The sequence below is a fragment of the Aegilops tauschii genome, chromosome 4 (assembly GCF_002575655.3).
Source record: "Aegilops tauschii subsp. strangulata cultivar AL8/78 chromosome 4, Aet v6.0, whole genome shotgun sequence".
NCBI lineage: Eukaryota > Viridiplantae > Streptophyta > Magnoliopsida > Poales > Poaceae > Aegilops > Aegilops tauschii.
In genome coordinates this window covers 108,275-127,490 of record NC_053038.3, presented here as the reverse complement: position 1 = coordinate 127,490, position 19,216 = coordinate 108,275, and the positions used below count along the sequence as shown (strand labels likewise).

Genomic DNA, 19,216 nt, shown 5'->3' with positions numbered 1-19,216 from the left:
CCCATCCATTGTGCCTTGTTCAAAAAGAATTTTGATTTTTGTATTTTTTTTCTTTTCTCTCTATTTACTAGCACAAATGCCCGTGTGTTGCAATGAGATAAAAATAAGAGTGTTGATGATAAAAACAATATACCGATTGAGAGTAATCACGCACATAACCGACTGCCGCTGGCTTCCTCCTGCTCCTCCTCTTCCCCGCCATCCAAATTTCAGCTCCATCATCCCCTACTTTTTTTCTCGAGCAACCTCTTTTCTTTTTGTATGATTTGATTAGAAGAAGAATACCTTTTTTTTCCTTTTAAACCAGGCCGACCCAACTATTTGTCTCCCCCCCAAGCCGGCCCAAGGCCCATCCCCACTTCCTGTGTCTTTGTGACTGAAACATCAGGAACGTAACAGATATTTCTTGGTTTCAACTTTGCGACATCAAAAGAGAAAGACTAGAAAAGGAATTTATAGAACAAGAACATTTTTAAAGCGTATCAGCCGACCCGGCTTACGAATTTATACCAACTATCAAGGAATTCCTAAAATTTTGGGTGGAATGGGAATTGCTATATACCCACGTGAATTTTGAAGAAATTAACTGCCGGTGTGGATCGGAATATTATAGTATTTTTTTAAAATGTTTCTTGAAATTCACAATAATTCTTTGAATTACCAAGTTTTTTTGACAGCCACGATATTTTTTTGAAAATGTGGATTTTGCTTCAATTTGTGAATGAATTTTGAAAAAGAAACATTTGTCTTGCATTTGTGAACAAATTTTCAAAATAACGCGATGAGATGTGAACAAAATGTGGTCATCGCCGTTGAAGATTATGATTTTTTTTCTTCTGTTGCAACACACGGGCCTTTTTGCTAGTAAGTAAATAAAAACATAAAGACGTTATTATGTTCTTTTTAATGAGCAGTCGAAAAGAGGTGAAGTTGAACCTCTTTTAAATAACTTTAGCATATATACCAACAAAAGGAGTTAAGAGGGGCAAACTTCCAAATTACAGCATTATTACGATGATGACGACGACTTCCAAATTTAGCATAAAAAAAGATAGCTTCCCCTGGGCCTTCTCAGAAAAAAAAGATAGCTTCCCCTGGGCCTTCTCAGAAAAAAAAAGATAGCTTCCCCTGGGCTGGGCTGGGCCTGCCTGTCCGGCCCACCGAATGAAGGCCCGACCTGATCTTTTCAGTTCAGTTCAGCCCACACCCACTAACCCTCCTCTTCCTCAGTCCTCAATGTCGCCGGCGGCGTGGACGAGGACGAGGAAGCTCCTCCTTGGCCTTCCCCTGCTCGCAGGAAGAGGAAGAGGAAGCAGATCCGCTGGAGATGGCCGGTAAGCAACCATCCCTTCTCTTGTTTGGTTTTCTTTCTTTCCAGCTCATGGACTGAAATCTCTTGTTTGGTTGGTCGGTTGGTTTCAGCTCCTCCTACTCGGCCGGTGCCGCCGGAGAGACGAGCCAGAAGAAGAAGAAGAGGTCGACGGCAGTCCGGAAGGTGGTGAGTATCGGGGCCATCAGCCTGGCCGGGGGAGTCGCCCTGAGTGCCATCAACGACCTCGCCATCTTCCACGGATGCACCAGGTCTGCATCTGCATCTGCATCTGCTCTCTAGAATCAATTCAACATCTACACTAGTACATGATATAACTGCTCTGCTCTGCTCCGCTGCCTAGATTCAACACTTTCTTTCACCTTTCTTCGAATTTACCTTACATGCCCAAGGGGAGGGGAGAAATATATGTCTGTCAGTTTTAGCAACTTTCTTCTTCTTCTTCTTCTTCTTCTTCTTCTTCTTCTTCTTCTTCTTCTTCTTCTACATACATACATATATACAAATATTCATTTGCTGTTCCATGGCCATGCATATATCTATCTATGTAGCCTACCCCACTACACTCTGCTTTATACTACCACTAATCTTCTTCTTTGTATGTACCTCTAGTTATGTTTGGACCTTTTTTGCACTTGGGGAAATTTAACATTTAAATTATATACATCTTATTAAATCTTTCTTTCATTATTTTGTTTGTATGATGATGATGATGATGATATGTGCCTACAATCCAGCAAGGCGATCGACAAGGCTAGCGAGAACCCAGAGGTCGTACAGGCGATCGGGGTGCCTATAGTTAGAGGCCCATGGTACGATGCATCTGTCGTTTTGGGTCATCGGCGGCGATCCGTGTCATGCACGTTCCCTGTCACCGGCCCACGGGGTTCAGGAGTGTTTCAGATCGAGGCCATCCGGAACGGAGGTTAGTCAACAGCTACTTGCTCGTGTCTTTCTTTCTTGACACTCATACATAGATAGATATATGGCTGCCTCCTGGATTTCCTTCAGTATATATATATCCTGTTGATGTCTGCTTTATCTTGTCTTGCGTTACTTGTGCATAAAGAGGATGGTGTGCTTTCCTTTCTGCGCCACCACGACTGGGAGATACTGGCCATGGATGCTCGCCTGGAACTGCAGCTGGAACTACCTTCAGATGATGGCGGTCAGGGTCAGCAACCAGTCGTGATGAACCTAAACCTGATGAGCAGCACTGCTGCTGCTGATGACGACGACAACTGTAAGATTAGTGGTACTGGTGGTGGTGAGGAAATCAGTTGAGGGTTGAGCCTTTTTCCTTTCTTTTCTTGTCGTTGCGACAAGAGGAGGAGAGAGTTGACAAGAAAGAATATTCATAGAGATTTGGTTTGATGGAGATGGCAATAATTGAATTGAATTGAGCATCACTTCACTCACTTGCTTTGATGTATGAATCCTATCCTATCCTTTCCTATGTGCATCTTATCCTGAAACAAGAAGCAAGCTAGCTAGGGATAGATAGATAGATAGAAAGAAATGTAGTAGTAACTAAAATTAGGAGGGGGGCATGCATGCATGCACTTGGTGCTTAGGCCTGCCAGCCGGGCAAACCATCAACCCTACGTTTGTTTAGCTTAGCATGTGGGTGGCATGGCATGGCATGGATTCCGGCGGGCCGGTCAATGACCTTGCTCGTCGTGTCGATTGGGATTGGATCGAAGAATCGAATCAAAATGGATTGGATTGAATGCTTGGGCAAATTCTTTCTATGTATCGTTAGGTAGTAGAATAGAATTTGCTCAAGCATTCACCACCTAGCAAGGAAGGAAGGAAGGATGGGCATCTTGTGTTGCTTCCAGTCCGGCGCCGACAAGCTCCTGGATCATGGTCATGGTGGTGGTGGTGGTGGTGGTCCGGCGGCCGTACCTGCTTCCACAACCAAGAAGCCGCCTCCCCGAGACGCTCCAACCGTCACCGTCCGTCCCCCTAATCTTCTGCGACGAGATGATGATCATCAAGAGGAGGGGGGCGCCCGCAGCAGCAGCAACAACAACAACCTTGCCACCCTCGTCGATGAGATTGTTGCAGAATCAGGTACCTAGTTACACAAATCTTCATCTATCCATCCATGTACATACATAAATAAATGCCTGCCCTTAAGAAACATATCACAATATTTGTATGATATTACATTTTGTTTTCTTATTAAGGCAAACCTCTGACCAACAAGTAATAATCCTTTAAATTTGTGATGATGTGATCACCTCCTTTTTTTTGTCTACCTTTGATGAGACCAACAAAATATGAGTTATACTATGCCACAAAGAGTATGTATATATACCATTTGATTTGCACTTTTAAAGAAATTTGCACTGATGTACAACCTCTGTACCAAAATATAAGATGTTTTTTTGGTTTTGGAGAGGGTATAAAAAACTGACTTGCATTTTGTTACGGAGAGAGTATACTTTTTTATGCCCTGTTGTATTGGTAAAATTGATGGTCAAAGTGAGATTCAAAATACAAGATGACCTTGTTGTTTGTATAAATGGATGAGTGACTGAAATGAATTTGCAATGTGGTATTGAATTGCAGCGACGCACCAGCACAACCGGCGGGTGGCTGACGAGATCCTGGGGATGAACAAGGAGGAGGCGGCGGTGACGGAGCGCGCATTCACATTCGCCGAGCTCTCGGAGGCCAGCGGCGGGTTCCGGGTGGAGTCGATGCTGGGCGAGGGCGGGTTCGGGCCCGTGTACCGCGGGCGGCTGAGGGACGGCACGGAGGTGGCGGTGAAGCAGCTGGACCGCAACGGGCTGCAGGGCACGCGCGAGTTCCTGGTGGAGGTGCTCATGCTCAGCCTCCTCAAGCACCCCCACCTCGTCACCCTCATCGGCTACTGCGCCGACGCCAGCCACCGCATGCTCGTCTACGAGTTCATGCCCCAAGGCTCCCTCGAGGACCACCTCCTGGACCTGCCGCCCTCCTCCCCGGGCCTCGACTGGGCCATGCGCATGCGCATCGCGCAGGGCGCCGCCCGGGGCCTCGAGTACCTCCACGACGCCTCCCGCCGCCCCGGCCCGCCCGTCATCTACCGCGACTTCAAGGCCTCCAACATCCTCCTCGACGGCTGCTTCCGCGCGCACCTCTCCGACTTTGGCCTCGCCAAGGTCGGCCCCGTCGGCGACAAGACCCATGTGTCCACCAGGGTCATGGGCACCTACGGCTACTGCGCCCCCGAGTACGCGCTCACCGGGAAGCTCACCACCATGTCCGACGTCTATAGCTTCGGCGTCGTCTTCCTCGAGATCATCACGGGGCGGCGCGTCATCGACACGTCCAGGCCCCGTGATGAGCACAACCTTGTGCAGTGGGCGGCGCCGCGCTTCAAGAGCAAGAAGCGCTTCAGGGAGATGGCCGACCCGCTCCTCCGCGGCGCATACCCCACCAAGGGGCTCTACCAGGCGCTCGCCATCTCCGCCATGTGCCTCCAGGAGGATGCCACCATGCGCCCCTCCATCGCCGACGTTGTCATGGCGCTCGACTACCTCACCGGCGTCGCCAAGCCTTCCCCTACCCCTACCCCTCAACAACAGTCGCCTTCCCCTAGCCCTAGCCCTACCCCTACCCCTCAACAACAGTCGCCGCCCAAGGAGGAGGATGATGCCACTGACTAGTTATAAGTTATAACAACAAACATGCATATCTGTCTGTGCAACATGTATATATATATATGCCAAGCAAGTCTTCCTGTTATCTCATGGATTATTTCTCTGCAAGTAACCTAACCTGGTTTGTGCATGCCCGTCCGTCCATATTAGGATAATAAGATTTATTTATTTATTTCCTGCTGCTAGAACAACAATTGACACCAAATCTACAACTTGCCATGGGCACAAAGCAACAAACAAAAGAGCTAGCACAACAATCAACTTAGGCAGCATTCTTTTGTAGTAAACACTATCAGATTTCATGCCAAAAAAACTGACCCAACAAAAACTTGACAAGAAAAGCTGAAAACAGTGTTTCAGTTAAACTAAAAAATCTAAAGGTTCACCACTCAATTCATATAGACAGATAAAAAGCTTTCTCTCAAAGCTGCTCCTAACCAACAGGAACAGAGTATTGTGTTTTATCCAACCGACCGACCGACCTAATCAGTAAATCTTCACTCGTGACAAAGTTGCGCTGCCTCCCTAGCAATCTATCTATCCAGTCTAGCTATTCATTCCTCTCCTCCCTAACAGAAGAGAAAAAGAAAAAAAGAGAAGATTCCCCACTCAATAGTCAATACTCTACTTGTGGTGCTCAAAGGTGCCGAGGTCGCTCACGGATGGCATCCCAAGGGACAAATCAGCCTCTTCTGCCCGCTTGCTGGGGCCGGGGCTTCCCAGCGTCAGTTTCTGCTTGTACGTGTGGTTGTATATCTGGAGCGCCTGAGCAATCATTGTCCCCGGATTGCCTGCGTCGCTGGGAAGAAGCATCGTGTTCGTCTGCAGTTTGGCAAAAAGACACATGCATCACTAAGTACAATGAAATTTCATATCAGCTAAGCTAGCAATCGCCAAGAGTCGTGTATATACTATAATTATTAAGATTCAACAACTCACACTTCTAGCCAGTTCACTGAATGCTCTGATGTACTGTTCAGCAATCCTCAAGCTGGCAGCCTGCACAAATTACAAGCAGCAAAATGTGTGTGTTGTCAGGCAAAGGGAAAAGGACCGTCAAAATCTCTTTACTTGAAGGATTCCATTAAGATTTTACAAGAAAAGTGTGATACCTCTGTGCTGCCTTCAGTTTTAAACGACTCCGAGACCATCCTGATCCCTTCAGCAGTGGCTTGCGACCTGGCAAGAATCGCTTCAGCTTCACCTGGTGTCCACAAAGAAAAACAAGCGTAAGTCCAAGAGGCAAGCACCACTTTTTAGCTTCACCAGACCAGAGGGCAACAATCGAAATATGTTCCAAGCAAATAATAAATATAGTAGAAATGACAAGACTTTGGTTTTGTCAACTGGGACATTATTATAATCAGAATAGCTCTTCAAGTATGTATAGTCGTCCAACAATACAAACAGTAGAACTGAACATCTGTGCTAAAATGCATACTTGATGTTTCATGAAATTCATTGCCATAAGATGCATGTGTCTAGTGAACCTTCTGTACAAGTGAGACATAATTTAAACCCCTGCCCTGTGTAGAACTAGAAATGCATGAGGAAAAATACATGCAAGCAGAAAGAAATTAAGAACAAGCCCATGAGGCGGTATTACTTCCAATCCTAACAACAGTTGCGAGGAAAAGCAGGACTTGCAATAACATAAGAATAAAAAAATCCCAAATATTTGACATTTTAATGGAAGGATAGCATGTTTCACAATAAGAAAAAGTATAAGGTTATATGCATGCTTTCAGAAACTAAGGTTAGAATGCTGGATAGCAGAAGGCAGAGGAACAGGATTTCCTCAAATCATGCATGTAGCAGCATAAAAGGGCAAGTGTATAGTATTTTGACAAGCTGAGCAAGCAAAAATATTTCAGAATCTGCGGAGCAGGATAATAAAACAGGTTTCACGTACCCTTTGCTTTGTTTGCATTTTCCATCATAGCACCTGGCACAAGAGAAGAAAACAAAACAAAACCTGGAGTTAAATCTGTAGCTTATTGTACAAAAAAAACATGGTGTAAGAGCTCAAACAGAGTTGGCGATACGAGTTTGGTCTGATGAAAACTAACACAATTAAGGTAGCAAGCAGGATTCAGTGTGCAACTTATCATGGCATAAAAATAGAATGTTGTTAAACTGAAGAGCCCATACAAGTTTGGTCTGATGAAATCAAACACTATCTACTTGGCAACATGAGTATGGTAGCAGGATTCCAACACTATCTACTTGCAACATCAGTAAGTTAGCAGGATTTATTATTAGTTTGCGACTTACATCTAGCACTAGTATATAATATTGGGTGGACCAGAGCACTTGTCAATATCCGTCAGGTAGTAGGATTTAGTGTTGTTAAACTGAATGTGCAACTTATCTCACATAAAAACAGAATCTTGTTAAACTGACGAGCAGTTTGCCATACGATGAAATCTAACACTATATACTTGGCAGCATCAGTCAGGTAGGAAGCAGGATTTAATTTGCAACTTGCATCTAGCAAGAGCACTTGTCCAACTTTATCAGTCAGGTAACAAGCAGGATTCATTGTGCAACTTTATCATCAGATGAGATAAAAACTGAAGAAGGTTGTTAAACTAAAGAAGAAGAATCAAGTTAGTAAAAGCCACTACCTTCAGACTCGAGGATCTGAGCACGTTTCTTGCGCTCTGCTGCGGCCTGCATCTCCATGGCCTTCTTGACTCCATCTGGGGGAGTGATGTCCCCTAGAAAGATAGACAAGCTTCAGTTGAATAAACATACTCTAGTTGAAGAAAGAAAGAAAGAAAGAAAGAGAGAAAAGAAACATACTGATTTCATAGCGAAGACACTTCAAACCCCAAGTTTCTGCTGCCTCATTGATTGACTTCTGTAGTTGGGGAAACAAAAGAAAACGTGTAAGATATATACTCCCTCCGTTCCTAAATATAAGTCTTTGTAGAGATTTCACTATGGACTACATACAGAGCAAAATGAATGAATCCACACTCTAAAATGCATCTACATACATCCGTATGTTGTTCATAGTAGAATCTCTCCAAAGACTTATATTTAGGAACAGAGGGAGTAAATGTCAAGAGAATAATATTGTTGCCATCATCCCATCATCAATCAAAGTTGCTAAACATTAACCATCCAGACTAGAGAGCATATTAACTGACCCAAGCAAGATTCTTTACTAAGATTAAGATAGATGCAAGATGAAGATGAAATTATAACACATACCACAATGTTGGTGTTGAGCGTGTCCCTCTCCTCAAAGGTCTTGTCGAGGGTAATCTTGCCAAGTTCACTCCTCATGGTTGTCTGCGCAAGTTGGATGACAGCATAGATGGGGTTCTCCACGCCGTAAGAGGCCATGTAGGGGTCGACGATCTGGTTCGATTCCAATCCAATCGAGATTAGATTCGATTCAATTCATGAATACTAAGTAGAGTAGATTCTTCTAAGCTAAACAAGATTCAAAAAGAAAATCCAAGAAAAGAGACCTTGACGTATAGCACTCCTCCGATCTGTATCGAGACGTTGTCCTTTGTGATTGCCGAGTTGTCCGGGATGGGGATGGCCTCCTCCTTGAGCGAGTGCACGTAGGCGATGCGGTCCACGCCCGGCATCAGCACGTGGATCCCCGACGACAGCGTCTTGAGGTACTTGCCGAACCGCTCCACCACGAACGCCTTCTTCTCCGGGACGATGCTCAGGCCCAGGTTCGCCGGGGTCGGCGGCGGCTCGTAGAACGACGGCGACGGGTCCCCTCCTGCTGCGCGGTACCACCGGCCTTGCGCCTGCAGCACCGCCGGCAGCGCGCCGGAGCGGAGGAGGCCGGGGCTGGTGGCGGAGCGGAGGAGGCCGGGGGCGGCGCGGCGCGCCAGCATCCGGGTCGCCGCCATGGACATCCTTGGCTGGGTCTCGACAAGAAATATTATTTGGATTTGGACTGGATTAGATTCGACGACGGTCGCTTGGGATTTATTACTTTATTTATTATTAAGAGAAGAAAGAATTTCTTTCCTTGCTTCCAAGAAAAGAAAAGAACGCTCTAGAGTTATTACCAAGGTATTCATTAGACGAATATATATATATATATATATATATATATATATATACTTATTAAAAAGACATAAACACATTATGGCTGGTGCAAAATAGGGGATCCCTAAATGAATGTGAAATTAATATCTTGATGCCTGCCTACGTTTATAAGAATTTTAAAATATTTTAGTACAAGATTTAGTCATTGTGAAATTCAAAAATAAATAAATAATACTTTAGCACCAATATATAGTTTGTGTTATTGAATAAAAAAATAACAAACAAGAGATAAACCTATTGCTATAAAAGGGTACCAGCGGCGTTTCCTTGCGCCTGCAGTAGCGTCTTGCACAAAACAAAAACAAAACAAAACAAATACTAGTACTACAGATACTGTCTATCCATCCACCCTATTGCTCTGCTCCGATCCAATCATTGCTCTGCTCTGCTCCGCTCCGATCCAACCATTGCTCTACTCTGCTTCTCTTCCTCAGACAGACAGACAAAACATTCTTTTTTTCTCTACTATTATTAAAAGAGCAAACATATTCTTTCCTATAAACGCACCCCAACACATGTACACAGAACATCAGAACCAATTTCCACCTTACAATCTGGCCCATTTGATTGAATCTAACCGTCAATCGTAATAATAGCCCTACCAAAATGTATGTTTGGCAAATTCTATGGGCAGACGAAACTCACGAAACCTTCGGCCCCTCCCGTAAAAAAAACTTCCGCCCCTAGCGTCCGTCTAATAATGAGCAAAATTTCAGGAGAGATTGACGGCAAGATTACAGGAATTCGACCCCCGTGAAGGACCCGAAGCTCTAAATCTCATCCCCACCCCCTTCATGACGCCGACAAACTCTCGCTATGCCTTTGACGTCCATGCCGTTGCCTCATCCTCTCCGATTCGCGAAGCAGGTTAGATACCGCAGTTTCTGCTCCTTTAGACCCCGCCTCCATTGCAGGATCCGCCACACTACTCCTCATGCGGACACACTGACCTAGAATGGATACCGCTGCCTCTGATTACTCACGCTATGGTATGCCCTCGCCGCGCTTGGACGACTACTCACGATCTGGATGGAGCCCTTTGCCTTGCACCATTGCTTCTTGCCAATGGAGGCCGCCGCCGAGGTCTACCGTCGTAGCCGCGTCCGGATCGATAGCCGCCGCCTAGGCATGCCGGCAAAGCCGCGTCCAGATCGAGAGCCGCTTGCATATTCGTTGCTTGGGCATTTACACAAGTACACCCATTCTCCTAGCATGGGCCTCCCAGTGGTAAATTAATTCCCAAAACTACATACTCTGCTTTCTTGGTATAATATTTTTCTGGTGTTAGAATGAATTCTGTAATCTGTCAAAGAACATTCGGATGATGTGTCAATCAAAGGAATTACACCATCAGAGTACCTAAAGTTCAAAGAGACCTTATATGATGAGAAATGTTATGTCTTACAAAATATAATTAACTAGAGGGATACCCCGCGCGTTGTTGCGGGACATGTTGCGTGAGCTTCAGTAACCATAAGAAAGTTGTTTTTTTTACTAATGTAACACTGTCTATTTTGGGATGTTCACAACAAATTGGCATTGCAGTTAAGTACACGCACTAAAAAAGACGGGATTTGCAGTATATGTACTTTGAAGATTAGTCATATTGCCATATAGCACTGAAGATGGTTCTCATATACACGAATACTAAAGATGATTTGATAAACATGAGTATTTGTTAGAGGCAGATCTTGGCAAGATGAAGATTGATGCAAGACAGGATTGAAGTTTTAATTCAATAAATAGTGCAAAATTACATACACGGTGAGAAAATGAAATTACTTTTCAGCAGTGGGCCAGCTCTTTAATATTGCTTAAAAATATTATTGCTAGCAGGTGCACAAACGGAAACAAATGAAGCTACTAATTCTAGCATGCGAGTTTGGAATAAAATAAATACAACTATTAGATAACCAAATTCCCTTGATCTCATTAGTGACCACAGATGGTATTTTTAGACTACCGCTAAAATAGTTCACAACAATGAGCGACAACAACCCAGAGTCTTTCCTTTATGATGAATCAGACAATTTTTTTTAATCAAATCAACACCTTAGGAAAGATAAATAAAAATAAAAATAACTCCTATTAGATAACCAAATTCTACTTATCTCATTAGTGATAACAAATGATATTTTTATACTACCGCTAAGAATAGTTCACAAGTATGAGCGACAACAACTTGTAGAGATTTATTTCTTTCTTTCCTTTATGATTTTTCAGACAAAAAAATAAATCTAATCAACACCTTAGGAAAGATAAATAAGAAATTTCCAAGGAGACCAGCAAAATGCATAGCTATGTTCATACCTTGCTAAATGAAAGCAATCAATTATGCTAGTTGATATATTGATCTCCACTTTGGCCGAATGCTTGAGAAAGTTGAAAGCGTACAATTTGACTAAGATGCAGAGAGACAACTACTACTAAGACTAGTAGAATGCCCGTGCGTTGCTACGGGCTACAACACACATAAATAAATCAAATAAATGATTATGGTCGTCCTGAAGGTCGAAGCTTATTTTTCCCACGTATGTTCGGGCGTGTTCAGACATCAAATGGGCGCCCAACGGGCTTCCCAAAATTCATCCATCTGAATAGTCCGGGCTCCCCAAATATAGGGAACATAGAGAATTCATCCATCTAGATACCGATTGACAAGCTTTGGCGAGAGAATTCAGGGAATATAGAGAGATTCGGAGATGAAAGACTTAGAAACCAGGGAAGCTCAGCTTGTCACAGGGATTTACTACTCGTAGATGAATGCTGCTTGCTAGAACTTACAAGATTACAAGGAAGTTCGGGGATGTTTGGTTTACGCCCAGGTCAGCCCCGCCAAATCAAGGGCACACCATTTTGGCATAGGATTCGCCCGCCGATGTTTTGCCAACGCCTGGGTACAACAGCACGAAGGAATCGGTAGCTACGACCAAAATATTGGCGAGGCTCCAAAACTTGGGCTTCAATCCAAACGAAACGCTAGCCCATGACTGCAGTCAATGCCAAAAATTGGCATGGTAACTGTTGGCCACAATCCAAACATCCTCTTTATGCCAGCCAAAACATGGAGCGTCTAGGGTTCAACCCAAATACAAGAGATAACATATTCCTACCCTTTGGCTTACACAGCTCATATATCCCAGAAACAGAACAACAAAGCAAGAAGATATGAGGACCCTAGGATCAGAGATGGACGGTTACACGGTCAGTGGCCGCAGCGAAGAGGTATGGAGCTGTGGATGAATGTACAAGCGTCCAAATCTTCAGTAATCTTCAGATAGAGCGTCAGTGATGGCTCCTGGCAGTTTTCCGAGTAGATGGAAAGCATTCACGTGAACAAGCAAGCCATTCACTGAGTAGATGAAACATGATTCTATTCAACTAAGTAGATGGAAAGTGAACAACACAAGTGCATAAATTAAGTTTTCTTTAATAATAGACCTAAAAATTTGAAGTACTATAATGTAAACCCAAGGGAAAAACCAAATAATTTATTCTCATAATATTTGTCCAAAACAATGTTTTTTGCCATGCTCAATGTCTTCTTAACTCCTTGTTAAGAAAATATATAACGTTGGCAGACCTTGCTGTGTTAGAAGGATTTGACAATATCAAACGCCGAGTGCTCATCCTTGCTAAGCGTGCCTCATACCTTTCTGTGGTAGAAGGATTTGACAGTATCAAATGCTGAGTGGTCATCCTGCTCGTGGTCACCTACACATATTAATAAATAAATAAACCTCCTTCCAAGGTCCTCGCAGTAGTACTTAGCATTAAAATATGAGAAAAACCATGACACCAAAGTCAGTTTTACTACAAATAGATCAGGAGAGATACATTCACACAGATATAAAAACCACATGTATAAATTTCTTTCTGACAAACAATCATAAACTTATGTCAATTTGCCATCCTCATGATGTTGAACTATCACTATTTTTGAAATTGGGTTTTCTTCACACTAATCATTTCTTCATGAAAAGATGACAATGTAACTCATGTCTGCTAAAATAGTAATGATATTGTACATATCAATGGTCTGCTCTTCTATGTAGCTATGGAGATCAAACATGGGTCTCAATGGATAATAAAACAACCACAAAAGTTATACCAAACTGGCAAAAGAGATGTTAACTGCATACTGCAGTGTTTTCATATGTACTTCCATTGTAGTTTTTTTCTTTCTAAAGATTTTGTAGGGAAGGACCTGACAGTCAATCCGTTGATCGATACAATAAACATGAGAAATACTACTTATGCACACTGCCTTCACCAGCTAGCCGTTGCACGGAGTAGCCCGACGACCAAAGAGTCAGCGAGTAAGCTGGTAGCGGACGGACTGTCAGGCTCTTCCACGTTGTGCTCGCCGGTGCACCCGCCAGGCAGCTGGCCGCCCTCCCTCAACTCCGCCGGCAGATTAGCACATGGATGCATCAACCGACAATACAACTGCCCATAAAAGAACAAAAGATAATTAGCAAAAAACTGGGATTAAGAAAAAATGAAACTTGACATAAACGCATGATCTAAAGCTGCAATTGGAAAGCAAATGATGTTAGCTCAGATATAGGGTATAGTAAATGCAGTTTCTGTGCAGCTTTATACACCAATAATATAACCACAATTGCAGTACAGAAAAAGGGAACACTTGATTTGATTTACAACAGATATACAACTATCCACTTGCATCATAGGGTACCCTGCTCCCTCGAGCATCCAATTGAAAGGTATTCACTTGCCGTGGGGAACTCCATTCAGGTTTCAGATTGGGATGATTCAATCACGAGAGAGATAGCGGCACCACGCTTTTATTGCTGTCGTAGCACGTCATCCTCCCTGATCACCCTAGCCGCCACCATTTACGTGGAGATGTCTGTTGGTATGGTAGACTGCCAGGCCATCCAAGTTCATCAGCTTCACAATTCTCTTTTGAGTGGTATCTGCAACTGTTGGATTCCATGATAAAAGCAGCGACATTCGATAGAGCATGCCAATGGATAATCATTGTCGGCCGGTACCAGATATAAATCACTTAGACTCATTGAAGATGACGACGAAGCAGCCAGCGCCGCCGACCCTCGATCATCTTCTCGTAGAGCCGCGGACCACGACAGCTGCCCCATGACGAACAAGGTTTTTTTTAACGTGAAGTGAACCGTGGAAGGTTGGGAGTGCAGGAACCATGCTGAATCTATTTTCGAGTGTCTTACTTGTCCAATATACAGGCACCACTTTAGCTGAAAAGTTCTCAAATAGACATTTTCGAGGAAGATGTTTATAATATTATTAACATATCAAGCTGAAAAGAAAACTTCATATGGAACCGAATGTTTCCAGAAAATAGTGATGCATTGACCATTGACTGAAAGTGCACTAAATCATAATGTATATTCAAGTGTCGATAACTTCTGGACATAATTTTGTTTGCGGAAAGGCTAGTGGCATTCTTTTAAAAATGAAAAGACTAATACCATGCCATTTCAGATGCAGATAGTTTTGTGCAACAGTACAAACACTCCAGAACAAAACAAATGAGAGGTTGTTTCAAGGTCACAAGGCAACAGCTTTACCGCTGCGCCAAGGCTCCCCTTCATGTGAAATAAATAAGTAAATGCAAAATAAAAAGGGAACATCACCGGTGTCTCTCGGCCCTCCCTATGTCACCCTTTATTACCTCGGCCTGCCAGCGCCTACATCAGACGGTGGTGAGTCAGATCTTGTGGTACTCCCTACTTCCCTATAGCTTTCATCCCCACCTTTCTTTCCATTGGTTCGATTGAAATCCCCTAGCTCCAAGGAATGTTGGAATGTTCCAGGTCTGTAATCTATGTTCATTTCATTAGTATTTGGTCATCAAATCCATGAACATAACTTAATTTCTTTTTTGAGCTCAGTACTTAATTTTGTATTGCTTTAAATACTTCAAAGAGAAGATATTTTTCATAAGTACATTAATTCAGGTACAAACCTTTTTTTAGGGGAGTACAAAATTACTTTGATCACATCACTTAATAGCAAAATGGTTTCACTCTATTTCGAGCAGAAGAGAAATACTATGTGCAAAATGTGATCAAAGCATTGATACTGGTCATCACTATAGGACACCATTTTGAATAAAAAAATTAATCTCTACTCCCCATTCATAATAATTTGGATGAAATTTATTGCATCTCTGAAAAAATGAAGATAAATTGGGCAGGGGTGATTAAAAACTCACCGCAATATTGTAGAACATAGTGGGTGCGGCTGGGCACGGCGGCGATGAGGGTAGAGGGGCGGCTCTCAGTCCGTAGCTGTCCTGGAGACAGTGGGCAAGTTCGCAGAGCACGTAGACTTATTAGAGCACATGCACAGAACCACCCCGACATCGAGGTTGTGTTCCCATTGGGTGCTGCTGCTCCCGTTAAATGGTTCTAGCAAGTACAGCGGCTCCAGTGCTCGCCGGCCACCACCACCACAAGCAATGCCACGATGCAAGAAAACAAAATGTCAAGGAAATACTGTTAGGCTGTGTATGAACTATCACTGTATGGACTATGGAGTAATTAAGTCTTGCTGCAAGAAAACATAATCAGAATGGACAAAAGAGTAAAACCTTATAGATTCTGTCTTTGTAATATGAGGATGTGCCGTTCCCTGTAGTTTTGTCATACCAAACATTAGCTTGTTGAAAGATGCAACGTGCCAATAAAATTAAAATGAATCACCACCAACAAATTCTTAATTTAAAATTTTGGTAGCGCCTTGTAGCAGCAGCAGCACCGCGTCATTAAGCCAGAGAGACACGTACGGCCAAGTAAGGACTGTGAGTGTAAAATAGGGTCTAGCATATTATACATGTACACGTACGATGCTGCGATGACCACCACTAATCTGGCGTACCATCATTGGTGGACTCAGGATCAGAAGGTCAAGGGCCTTCTCCTTACCTCCATGGAGGAGGACATCGCCTGTCAGCTCATCAGCTGTGAGACGGCGCAGGCGGTATGGACGACCGTCGGTGCCATGTACGGCGCGCAGAGTCGCGCCAACGTCCGTCACATCCGGCGTCAACTCCAGACGCTGCGGAAGGAGGAGATGTCCGCGGTTGAGTACATGCACAAGATGAAGGCCCTCGCCGACACCATGGCTGCCGCGGGCTCTCCGATTCGTGATGATGAGCTCATTGATCACATCCCCACCGGACTCGGCTCCGCCTACAACTCCATCGCCGCCTCCTTGGGTGTGAGTAACGCACCTATGCCCTACTCCAGCTTCTACTCGCTCGTCTTGTCGTTCGAAGCGTTGCAGGCTCAGCAGAGTGCGTCGGAGGGGTGGACTCCCTCCACCAACGCCGTGACTCGCTCGGGCTCCTACGACCAGGGTGGACGTGCTCCCTACTCGGAGCCCTACCCCTCCCAGGGTGGGGGTCGCTCGGCCGATGGCAACGGCCAGCCCGGGCACGGTCGCCAAGGCGGCAACGGCGGCCCCAACGGTGGCCGCGACCGCAACCCCTCCTATGCCGGCAATGGTCGGTAAAGTGGCGGGGGTAACAGCGGCAACAACGGTGGTGGTGGCCGTCGCAACAATCGCTGGCGCCCCCGGTGTCAAATTTGCAAAAACTGGGGGCATGAGGCCGATGATGGTCGCAAGCGCTATGACCAGGACCACAACACTCGCTCCGCCAACTCGGCCTCCACCAACACTGTCGACTATCCTTGGGTACTGGACACCGGGGCTACGGATCACCTGACGAGTGATCTGGAACGCCTCCAGGTTCACGAGCGCTATGATGGCAAGGACCAGGTTCAGGTGGCCAATGGTGCAGGTTTGTCTATTTCACACATTGGTCATTCCCGTTTACCCGGTTCATCTCTTAAACTGCGCAACATCCTTCATGTTCCACACATCAGAGAGCATCTCCTTTCTGTCTACCGTCTTGTTTGTGATAATGACGTGTTTATTGAGTTTCACCGTCGTTTTTCCTTTGTTAAGGACAAAGCAACCAGGCGCGTCATTCTTCAAGGTAACAGTCGCGGGGGGGGGGGGGGGGGGGGGGTCTACCCGATTCCCTTTGCTCGTGCATCGTCCTCGTCATCTCGCCATGCTTCATTCAATGTCCGCGTTTCGTCCTCGCAGTGGCATCAACGTCTAGGTCACCCTACCAATAATGTGGTCACCTCCATTATTCGGAGCCATGACCTTCCTTGTTCTAGTTCAAATAATTCACCATTAGTGTGTGATGCATGGCAGCGTGCTAAGAGTCATCAACTACCGTATTCTACGTCTTATCATGTCACTACTGTACCTCTTGAATTAATTCATTCAGATGTTTGGGGTCCCGCTATTGCGTCTTTGGGGGGGGGTACAAGTATTATGTTAGTTTTGTTGATGACTACATGGGCTTCACTTGGATTTATTTGCTTAAACATAAATCTGATGTTGAGCAAGTCTTTTATAACTTTCAGGCTCATGTCGAACGCCTTTTGGATTGCAAAATCAAGGCCGTCCAGTCCAACTGGGGTGGTGAATACCACAAGCTTCATCGCTACTTTCAATGCACGGGCATCTCCCATCGTGTGTCGTGTCCACATACGTCTCAGCAGAACGGTATTGCCGAGCGCAAACACCGTCATTTGGTCGAGACCGGCCTCGCCTTACTGGCGCATTCGTCTCTCCCACTCCGGTTTTGGGATGAGGCCTTTCTTACGGCATGTTATCTCATCAACCGTATGCCCACTCCGGTTCTCAACAAGGACACGCCCCTGTTCCGTCTATTTCATGTTCAGCCCAATTATTCCTCTCTTAGGATTTTTGGGTGTGCTTGCTGGCCTAGTCTCTGCAAGTATAATGCTCACAAGCTGGAGTTCCGCTCCAAGATGTGTGTTTTCCTTGGTTATAGTCCTCTGCATAAGGGCTATATGTGTCTTGATCGCACCTCAGGTAGGATCTACATTTCTCGTGATGTTGTTTTTGACGAGTCAGTTTTCCCTTACTCCAGCCCGGGTGTCTCGGTTGATATTGCTTCTATTGAGCATGCCCTCACTTTTCCATCCAATGAACCGGTTTCGGATGTCCATGTGCGGAAATACGACCTGTCATATTTGTCACCTGACTTGTTTTCTGCAGATGCTGCTCTAATTTCTTCCCAGAAAACCGTCGCCGCACCTGCATCCGCCGGCGTGATCGACGTGCATGGCCCCAACGTGCATGCCCCGTCTCCCGAGGCTGCCTCGTCGGCCTCGCCCGCTGGCGCGTCTACGGCCCCTACGACCCCATCGGCCTCGCTCCGTCCTCCGTCTCGCCTGGGTCGCCCGCTCCGTCCTCCGTCTCGCCTGGGTCGGCCCAGCCCGCCTCGCCTGCGTCAGGCATCGCCGAGTCGCCAGCCGCGTCCCCTGGGCTACCGTCCCCGCCTGGCTCCCCCTCGTCGCCTGGTTCGGCCCAGCCCGACGCGTCTCCCCGGCCCGTGTCGCCTGTTGCTGGAAATGGTTCAGCCGCGACACCACTGGTCGGGTCTCCGTCGTCGCCGCCACCATCTACCGACAATGCAGCTCCCGGGCACACTATGGTCACTCGTCACCGCGATCATACGCGTAAGGCGAAGACATACACAGATGGCACGGTGCGGTATGACACTTGTCAGCGTGCATTCTTTGCCGCACCCACTTCTCATCGTGATGCTCTTGGTGAACCGGCCTGGCATGCCGCCATGTCTGCGGAATTTGCTGCCCTTTGTCACAAGAACACATGGGTGTTGGTGCCTCGGCCTCCTGGTGTTAATGTTGTGAGCTGCAAGTGGATCTTTAAGACCAAGCATCGTCCGGATGGTTCTGTTGACAAGCACAAAGCTCGCCTTGTTGCTCATGGTTTTACTCAACAATAAGGGATCGACTATGAAGATACTTTCAGCCCCGTGGTGAAGCCTGCCACGGTTCGTCTGGTCCTCTCTCTCGCTGTCTCCCGCGGGTGGAGTCTTTGACAAATTGATGTGACCAATGCTTTTCTCCACGGTTTTCTGGCCGAAGATGTCTACATGCAGCAACCCCCTGGTTTTGAGGATGCTCGTTATCCCTCTCATGTCTGCAAACTCCAGAGGTCCATCTACGGGCTCAAACAGTCACCGCGTGCCTGGTATGCTCGGTTGAGTCAGCGGCTCTCATAGCTTGGT

General features: G+C 45.6%; 3 protein-coding genes across 3 annotated transcripts; 2 read left to right on the top strand and 1 right to left on the bottom strand.

Annotated features, from left to right (window-relative positions):
• The first annotated feature begins 1,189 nt into the window (after positions 1–1,189).
• Positions 1,190–2,748, top strand: LOC109770262 (uncharacterized). The gene is made up of 4 exons (XM_020328968.3): positions 1,190–1,334; positions 1,423–1,581; positions 2,068–2,255; positions 2,400–2,748. Exons 1-4 carry the CDS (start codon positions 1,237–1,239, stop codon positions 2,612–2,614), a joined length of 660 nt encoding a protein of 219 aa, XP_020184557.1. The 5' UTR covers positions 1,190–1,236; the 3' UTR covers positions 2,615–2,748.
• A 286-nt stretch (positions 2,749–3,034) lies between these two features.
• Positions 3,035–5,080, top strand: LOC109770260 (probable serine/threonine-protein kinase PBL7). The gene is made up of 2 exons (XM_020328966.3): positions 3,035–3,406; positions 3,908–5,080. The coding sequence occupies exons 1-2, from the start codon at positions 3,148–3,150 to the stop codon at positions 4,987–4,989; spliced, it is 1,341 nt and encodes a 446-aa protein (XP_020184555.1). The 5' UTR covers positions 3,035–3,147; the 3' UTR covers positions 4,990–5,080.
• Positions 5,081–5,326: 246 nt separating this feature from the next.
• On the bottom strand, positions 5,327–8,928 carry LOC109770261 (uncharacterized). Its single transcript, XM_020328967.4, has 8 exons — positions 8,466–8,928; positions 8,203–8,352; positions 7,789–7,846; positions 7,611–7,703; positions 6,896–6,928; positions 6,096–6,187; positions 5,923–5,982; positions 5,327–5,805 (listed from the first exon to the last, which is right to left on the bottom strand). Exons 1-8 carry the CDS (start codon positions 8,871–8,873, stop codon positions 5,608–5,610), a joined length of 1,092 nt encoding a protein of 363 aa, XP_020184556.1. The 5' UTR covers positions 8,874–8,928; the 3' UTR covers positions 5,327–5,607.
• Positions 8,929–19,216: the final 10,288 nt, after the last annotated feature.

Excerpts from the sequence above, each read along its gene's own strand:
- LOC109770260 (XM_020328966.3), top strand. The coding sequence starts at position 3,148 with ATGGGCATCTTGTGTTGCTTCCAGTCCGGCGCCGACAAGCTCCTGGAT. Across the intron at positions 3,407-3,907 it reads TGAGATTGTTGCAGAATCAG|CGACGCACCAGCACAACCGG; the intron begins GTACCTAGTTAC and ends ATTGAATTGCAG.
- LOC109770262 (XM_020328968.3), top strand. The coding sequence starts at position 1,237 with ATGTCGCCGGCGGCGTGGACGAGGACGAGGAAGCTCCTCCTTGGCCTT. Across the intron at positions 1,335-1,422 it reads AGATCCGCTGGAGATGGCCG|CTCCTCCTACTCGGCCGGTG; the intron begins GTAAGCAACCAT and ends GGTTGGTTTCAG. Across the intron at positions 2,256-2,399 it reads CGAGGCCATCCGGAACGGAG|AGGATGGTGTGCTTTCCTTT; the intron begins GTTAGTCAACAG and ends TTGTGCATAAAG.
- LOC109770261 (XM_020328967.4), bottom strand. The coding sequence starts at position 8,873 with ATGTCCATGGCGGCGACCCGGATGCTGGCGCGCCGCGCCGCCCCCGGC. Across the intron at positions 7,847-8,202 it reads CGCTCAACACCAACATTGTG|AAGTCAATCAATGAGGCAGC; the intron begins GTATGTGTTATA and ends CCCCAACTACAG. Across the intron at positions 6,929-7,610 it reads TCAGATCCTCGAGTCTGAAG|GTGCTATGATGGAAAATGCA; the intron begins GTAGTGGCTTTT and ends CTCTTGTGCCAG.